Source organism: Oncorhynchus clarkii, chromosome 2 (assembly GCF_045791955.1).
Source record: "Oncorhynchus clarkii lewisi isolate Uvic-CL-2024 chromosome 2, UVic_Ocla_1.0, whole genome shotgun sequence".
Lineage (NCBI taxonomy): Eukaryota > Metazoa > Chordata > Actinopteri > Salmoniformes > Salmonidae > Oncorhynchus > Oncorhynchus clarkii.
Window position 1 is genome coordinate 14,100,069 of NC_092148.1, and position 8,078 is coordinate 14,108,146.

At 42.3% G+C, this 8,078-nt stretch overlaps 1 protein-coding gene across 1 annotated transcript in view; it reads right to left on the reverse strand.

Annotated features, from left to right (window-relative positions):
• LOC139422171 (ovochymase-like) overlaps nucleotides 1–7,932 on the reverse strand; it is a 44,582-nt gene extending 36,650 nt beyond the window's left edge. The window contains exons 1-8 of the mRNA XM_071173329.1: nucleotides 7,843–7,932; nucleotides 6,044–6,242; nucleotides 5,265–5,445; nucleotides 4,999–5,124; nucleotides 4,269–4,462; nucleotides 3,629–3,779; nucleotides 2,638–2,753; nucleotides 2,386–2,452 (exon numbers count right to left, since the gene is read on the reverse strand). Coding sequence (XP_071029430.1) covers nucleotides 2,386–2,452; nucleotides 2,638–2,753; nucleotides 3,629–3,779; nucleotides 4,269–4,462; nucleotides 4,999–5,124; nucleotides 5,265–5,445; nucleotides 6,044–6,242; nucleotides 7,843–7,856 — 1,048 coding nt within the window. The 5' untranslated portion in view covers nucleotides 7,857–7,932. The remainder of the gene's footprint in view (nucleotides 1–2,385; nucleotides 2,453–2,637; nucleotides 2,754–3,628; nucleotides 3,780–4,268; nucleotides 4,463–4,998; nucleotides 5,125–5,264; nucleotides 5,446–6,043; nucleotides 6,243–7,842) is intronic.
• Between the last annotated feature and the right edge of the window lie 146 nt (nucleotides 7,933–8,078).

An 8,078-nucleotide genomic window follows, 5' to 3' on the forward strand; every position in this document is an offset into this window, starting at 1 on the left:
TGCAAGAATGTTCCTACATATTCTGAGTTCTTAGGGATGATCAACATGGATGCTATTTATTCATTCTTGAATTGTAGAGGTAAATGCTGTCCCTTGACTTTGTTATTTAAAAAAAAAGTCCTTATACTACAAAATATGTGTATGCATTTTAGAAACTACTGTGGGCTAACGAATTGGCTCGTCTCACTGGTGATGTAGAGGTGTAGTGACATGTTTTGGTGATTCAGAGATATCTATCTATTCTTTTTTTTATGCTAAACAGTGAACAAAAGTATTTTCCTATATTGTATAGATAAATTAAACAAAGAAGGCAAGTCAAATATGTTTATTTTACTAGTGTAATGTGTGTTTTAGCACCTTGAAAATCACTATACTAAAAATGCTGGGTTGTTTGGATGACCCAACTGCTGGGTTGCAAGCATTGGGTCACCTAGTTTGGTTGTTTTCATTCAAAAGAGCTAGGTTTGATTGTTAATGCTGGCTTATTGATGCTGGGTTATTGAGATATGATATGACTCAGTGGGTGGGTTAATCAAAGTGATCCGGCAAGCTCGTGAATGAGGATTGTTGCAGCTGTGTAACAAGTTTACCAGACAGACGTTGCTCAGTGGAATTACGGTGAGTAAAAAGCTAGCTAGCTAACATGACTTAATTATCGATTCAGGTTAAATAGACCTGTTTATCATAATTACGTATTATCTCAGTCATTGACAATTTTAGATAATCTTATTTAGAATGAGTCTAACGGGTTTGGTAGGTATTGTGGCTTTGAGGTCACGGTTTGGTTTCTCTACAGCAGAATAATTCAATGACAACAGTTACCGTAGTAAATTATTGTTTATTTAAGGAAATACAAAGTGTTAGTATTCCTGATTCCATATATGACCATGAGTCATATAATGCCTGATGAGAGCACCATTAACAATGTCAACACTTTGTATTTTCTTAAATGAAATCGCAATTGCTCATCAACAACAACGCTAAAATAAGGTGCAATATGCATGTGAAACCAATATGAAAATCCCTGGTCATCCATGCTGCATCTGATCTGGCAGACTAACTAAGCAAAAATGCTTTGTTTGTAAATTATGTCTGATTGTTGGAGTGTGCCTCTGGCTATCCGTGAATTTAAAAAACAAGAAAATCGTGGTTTGCTTAATATAAGGAATTTAAAATTATTTATATTTTTACTTTTACTTTTGATACTAAATATATTTGAGCAATTATATTTACTTTTGATACTTAAAAGTATTTGGTTTTAAATATACTTAAGACGTTTGGTGACTTTGACTTATACTTGAGTCATTTTCTATTTAAGGTATCTTTACTTTTGCTCAAGTATGACAATTGGGTACTTTTTCCACCACTGTAGGCCTATGCTATAATGCTTTCTTATGCACACTTGTGTGACTCTCAGAAAGGGGCGTGTCTGTATTACTTCTCATGTCCCACTCCGGGATAATGTGAAGGGCTCTCGCCATTAAGTAACTCTCTTGGTGCTTTCAAGACAACTGGAGAAAAAAACGAGGTCAAATCATGACGTCACTGAACTTCAGGTTGGATTTATCTCAGTCGGAGCTTGTTTTTTTTCGAGTTCCCAGTTATCTTGAACACACTGAAGTTGGAAGTCGGAGATTTCCCACTTCCCCGTTGTTTTGAACATGTCATAAGTAGCCCTGGTGGTCCATCCATCTGTAGTAGGTGCAACACAGGATGCATTGGCCAATTCATTGCCAACTTCAGCTTTAGCTTGCTTATATAGAGCGGGTACCACCTGTTTGCTGAAATGGGTATGAGAGGGCAAAGTTTGTTACGAGGCTTGAGCACTTTCTCAAGGTGATGAAACCCACTATTCTTCTCAACCCCGGAGAGTGGCTGCATATCCACGGCTTTAAATGTATCACAGGAGGTTGGTGGCACCTTAATTGGGGAGGACAGGCTAGTGGTAATGGCTGAAGCGGAATAAATGGAATTGTATGAAATACATCAAACACATGATTTCCATTTGCTCCGTTCCAGCCATTATTATGAGCCGTCCTCCCCTCAGCAGCCTCCACTGAAACATACCTATCGCTTTGTAATTTCTTTGGCCCAGGTCAGAATCAGCTGTGAAGGGCTGCTTAAATGCAGAGTGGAGACGAAGTTCAACATAACTAGTTCCTGGCTGCCCTTCACAAAAGGAAAGCTTGAAATGCGGCAAGTTCATTTTTTCTAAAAATCCCATGTCCAAATGTCCCCTTAATTCAAGAATGACCCTCATACCTATATCCAATCTTAACTTTTCCTATTTTTCTACACCAGAACATCTCATCTATCAAGAGTGTTAATCGCTGGCTATGTTAATCCTGTGAAATACAATTGTAGAGATGGTCTCATCTCACTCACGTTCACAGCGGTACACAGGACTCCACTCGCCTGTCCTCTGGCATGTCGACTCATACTCTTTGTCACCCTTTGAAGAGAGAACACACGTATCTAGTAGTGTACAATCTATTGTGTCATGTCTTTGAGAACATTCAAATTGTCCAAATTTCTTCAGTTCGTCTACAGCACCAAACTAAGCTCTTGGTTGAGTATGAAAGCTAACTGAACCCTTTTACTGCCACTTGTGAACTTACAATACCGTAGCCTACTCACTGTGTTCAGAACACTCCCTAGGTCACAGGTCACCGTGACTGTGTCACCTTGGTGATATTCAGGTTGCTGTGGGGCCAGGGTGGAGTTGGAGGTCACAATCCCTCGGCAGGTCTTTGCTGCAATGAAACAAGTCCTGAGGCATCACTTTATTTTGGTCCATTATACAGTACCTTCAGAAAGGATTCAACCCCCTTGACTTTTTCCACATTTTGTTGTGTTACAGCAAGAATTTAAAACGGATTACATTTAGATTTCGTGTCACTAATCTACACACAATATTCCATAATGTGGAATTTTGTTTTTAGAAAATACAAATAAAAAAATAAAAATGAAAAGCTGAAATGTCTTCAGTCAATAAGTATTAAACCTCTTTGTTATGGCAAGCCCAAATAAGTTCAGGATTTAAACGTGTGCTTACAAATACACATAATACGTTGCCTGGACTCACTTTGTGTGCAGTAATAGCGGTCGACTGCCCCATCTCTGTACCCCACACATACAATTCAATTGGCTGTAAAATATATGGCAACACTTGAAAATGGCTGTCTAACAATGATCAACAACCAACTTGACAGAGATTGGAGAATTTAATAAAGAACGATTGGCAAATATTGTTTAATCCAGGTATGCAAAGCTCTTAGAGATGTACCCACATTTTTCTTCAAATTACAATTAAATCCATTTTAATTTCACTTTGTAACAAAATTATAAATGTTTTAAGTCAAGGGGGTTGAATACTTTCCGAAGGCACTGTACAGGGTGGTCCCTTGTAACTCAGTTGGTAGGGCTTGGCGCTTCCATACATGAAATGTGTGCATGACTGTAGGTCACTTAGAATAAAAGCGTCTGCTAAAGGGTATGTATGTTACATGATTTAATCCAGGAATGTGCTTTTTTTATGTATAAAAGTTGTCCTTTTTCAGTTATCGTGTGCATATTATTTCAAGGATTCATATAATGAGTAGTTTCCTGAAAGCGTACATGACCCTACTTGTGGTTCTGTAGTGGATAGTGAAGCCATTGTTGGAGCCCTGTCCGTCAGAGTTGAAGAGAATGCGGGCGTGGTGTGACCCAGTGCGGATGGGAGTGGGGGGAGGCACACGGCCACAGAATGGCCCCTGAGTCCCAGAGGAAGTCTCAACCTGAAAACAACAGAATATGATGTATGAAGAAAATATGTTGTCCCAGGAAAACAGGATATGTACTGTATCAGGAATACTGTAAGACTACAAGGTGAGAGGGGGACATTGTTGTTGAAGCATATTCAGTGACATTGAAATGTAGTTGATTGGTTTAATGTTCTCCTATTCGCTGTGAAGGTGATGGCCACGTCCTCTACCAGATGCCTTTTATGAAGTTTTTACTCTAGACCATTGCGCTACGTTTGTGTGCATTGAAAACGTTTTAAAAACTACAAGGCTGAGGGGGTAGTCACTTCCGGGTTACTCTCACAGCGTATGTCAGGTGCAAATCTTGTTAGAGGGATTGGTCACCTTCATGGGAGGGTGCACAGCATAATGTAGGAATTTCACAGAACTTACACATTGTAATAGTGAGAATCAGCAGAGTTTTTCTTGACCACATGACCTAAGAAAAACTCTAGGCCCTATTTACAGGCTACAGCTACTCACCATGATTGTGTCCACACACTGCCCGTCTGGCCCCTGCTCAACATCAAACTCCCCAGTGAAGTGTAGAAGCAGCTCCAGGTTGTCCTCTACTGACAGGATGTAGGAGCAGTGGGCATGCTCAGCATATGGGCCGGGCCGAGAGGGACTGGATATCACACCACGCAGCGAGCCGGACAGGTCCTCAGTGCAACTCACTGTGGTAGAGACGTATGATCAATAACATGACCCTCAAGGTCATCATCATCATTATTATCAAAGAGGGATGGTGTTGTGTCATGAAGTCGGTAGCTGTACGAGCAACAAGTAGTAACGCCATCGCATCGTTGTCGTTATTAACACAATTTGCAACATCGCCATCATAATACTTAATTCTTCATCATTCTCTCTTTGCTTTCATTCCCCTTAGTGCTCCTCCTTCTTGCTCTCCTCTGTTCATTCTGTCTTTCACTTCCTCTTTCCCTGTCCCTTCCCATCTCTCTGTCTCGCTCTCTCAATTCAAGGGGCTTTATTGCCAAAGCAAGTGAAGTAGATAATAAACAAAAAGTGAAATAAATAATCAAAATGAACAGTAAACATTACACTCATAGAAGTTCCAAAAGAATAAAGACATTACAAATGTCATGTTATGTATATATACAGTGTTCTCTCGCTCTCTTGTCTGTCTCTCCTTTTCTTTCTCTCTCTCACCTGGTCTCTCTCTCCCTCTCTCCCTCGTCTGTCTCCTCCATACCTGTGCAGGTGTGTCCGTCTGTGTCCAGGTGGTAACCAAGGCGACAGGAGCAGAGGTATCCTCCAATGTAGTTGTGGCAGAACTGGGTACACCCGTTATCAGGGTCCTCCTCACACTCATCAAAGTCTGTTAGAAGACAACATATGTCTGACTAAGGTTCATTGGTCACATGAGGTAATGCAACAACAACAACAACAACAACAACAAAAATACAATTTCATCATAGTCTAAGAGAAATACAACAATGCTCCCTTTCTCCTCCTCACCTTGCAGCATGTAGAACCCTCTGAAGCCAGTGTGTCTCTTGGTGTTGGAGTAATCAGAGCGGAACGAGAGAGAGAGGCAGCCTTCCACGGAGGAAAGGAGTGAGGGATTGACGGTAGAATCAAGGTCCTCAAATGACATTTCACCACATTGAAGGGCTATCTGCTTTCCATCTGCAAAGATCTAACAGAAGGATGAGAGGAGAGAACTTTTGTCCCATCTTTAACACATGGACAACTTAGGATTTCTAATTGTGACATCTAATATCCCTCCCATTCCCACCCCAATAACAGTAATAATAGACAACATTTTTCCATATCTCAAAAGTATGTTAGATTACAGTAAAAGTGTCATCCTTGAGACAGTGACACCTGACTTTAACCAATGGATTGTTCATGCTATGTATTGGCCAATGAGAGAATTTGAAGCTACCAGTCGGCCATAATTGCACTCCCCAGAAGAAGCAGTCCTCCATATGAATGAATAGAATTCTACGGTGTTTCAAGGACAAAATGTATTTAATGTATTTAAGTATGCTTTAAGGAAAATGTTTTATTTTTATGCTTAGTTCACATAATATAATTTAAAAGCATGCATTAAGTTGACTGCAATAGAATAAGCATGGCAAAAACAATTGTAGAAAATAATAAATGCATTTCTATAGCTTCCAAAACATGTTTTACACTGGTGGGGGAGTGCCAAGATGGAGGCTTCAAAACAGCACCTCCTATCAATCATATAGTGTATATATAAATAATTACTTTTAACCCCTCACACTGACCTCCAGGGCGTCGTTCTCGCAGCCGTGACTGTCCTCCATGTCCAGGTGTGTCAGCCTGAGGGCGAGGGTGTGGCCGTGAGGGGCACACCTGCTCCAGTTCAGACTGGCATCAGGTGGGTAACCACGGGGATAGCTTGGAGACTCCACCCACCCCGAGAGCATCGACATGGCACAGAGGGGCAAGAGGAACAGACCGAGGCTGGGGGAGGACGAAAACAGAAAGAGAGAGGGTTGGATGAAGACAGAAAGAGAGAGGGGGGAGAGGACAAAGACAGAGAGAGAGAGGGGGGAGAGGACAAAGACAGAGAGAGAGAGGGGGAGAGGACAAAGACAGAGAGAGAGGGGAGAGAGGACGAAGACAGAGAGAGGGAGAGGACAAAGACAGAGAGAGAGAGGAGGGAGAGGACAAAGACAGAGAGAGAGAGGGGGGAGAGGACAAAGAGAGAGAGAGAGGGGGGAGAGGACAAAGACAGAGAGAGAGAGGGGGAGAGGACAAAGAGAGAGAGAGAGGGGGGAGAGGACAAAGACAGAGAGAGAGAGGGGGAGAGGACAAAGACAGAGAGAGGGAGAGGACAAAGACAGAGAGGGAAAGGACAAAGACAGAGAGAGAGGGGGGAGAGGACAAAGAGAGAGAGAGGGGGAGAGGACAAAGACAGAGAGCGAGAGGGGGGGATGAAGAGAGAGAGAGAGAGAGAGAGGGGGGAGAGGACAAAGACAGAGAGAGAGAGGGGGGGGATGAAGACAGAGAGAGAGAGGGGGGGGAGAGGACAAAGACAGAGAGAGAGAGGGGGGAGAGGACAAAGACAGAGAGAGAAGGGGGAGAGGACAAAGACAGAGAGAGAGAAGGGGGAGAGGACAAAGACAGAGAGAGAGAAGGGGGAGAGGACAAAGACAGAGAGAGAGAGAGAAGGGGGAGAGGACAAAGACAGAGAGAGAGAGGGGGGAGAAGACAAAGACAGAGAGAGAGAGGGGGGAGAAGACAAAGACAGAGAGAGAGAGAAGGGGGAGAGGACAAAGACAGAGAGAGAGAGGGGGGAGAAGACAAAGACAGAGAGAGAGAGGGGGGAGAAGACAAAGACAGAGAGAGAGGGGGGAGAGGACGAAGACAGAGAGAGAGAGAGAGAGGGGGGAGAGGACAAAGACAGAGAGAGAGAGGGGGGATGAAGACAGATAGAGAGGGGGGGGAGAGGACGAAGACAGAGAGAGAGAGAGAGGGGGGAGAGGACAAAGACAGAGAGAGAGAAGGGGGAATAAAGACAGATAGAGAGGGGGGGATGAAGACAGACGGGGAGAAGAGAGAAAAGAGAAAGCAAGAGAGTGAGAGAAAGAGACGGGGGTCAGAAAGGGGGAGAGATACAGAGAGAAAGATGGGACAAAGTCAAAGAGGAGAACAAGAAGATTAACAAAGAGACACCGGGAGAGAAGGAAAGTATGAAGAAAAAGAGAGAATCAATAATGTAAACAAATAGAGAGAAACAATCAGACAAACAGAAATAATAAGGGTGAGAGATGCATGTGAACATCAGTTCAGACTTACAGTACATATATTATAATATTAGCCCTCATTAACAAATGCAGGGTTCATTTCACACAATCACATCCATTGAGGAAGAAGAAAAGTACACCACATATCCCAAGAAGGAAACTGTAAATCACGATCGTTGCATAAGGTCGTCACTTAAAATGTGTTGCTTGTTTAAATAAATATCAGTGCTGTATAAATGCAGGAAGATGAGCTTACATATTATATTTGTGTTAATAATCTGTTTGATAAGAAATTATGAAAAATCATTACATACCTCACTCCTAGCATGGTGAGGAAGTGATCACTTCTGCCTCAGCAAATAAACACTCACTGTCTTTCTCTTTCCTTGCTATTTCACTTTAACTCTCTCCCTCTAACCCCTCCCACTGGGCACAGACGTCAATTCAACATCTATTCAACGTTGAGAGAGAGAACTCTACTGTTAATTTTTGATTGTTTATTTCACTTTTGTTTATTATCTTTTCCACTTGCTTTGGCAATGTAAACATG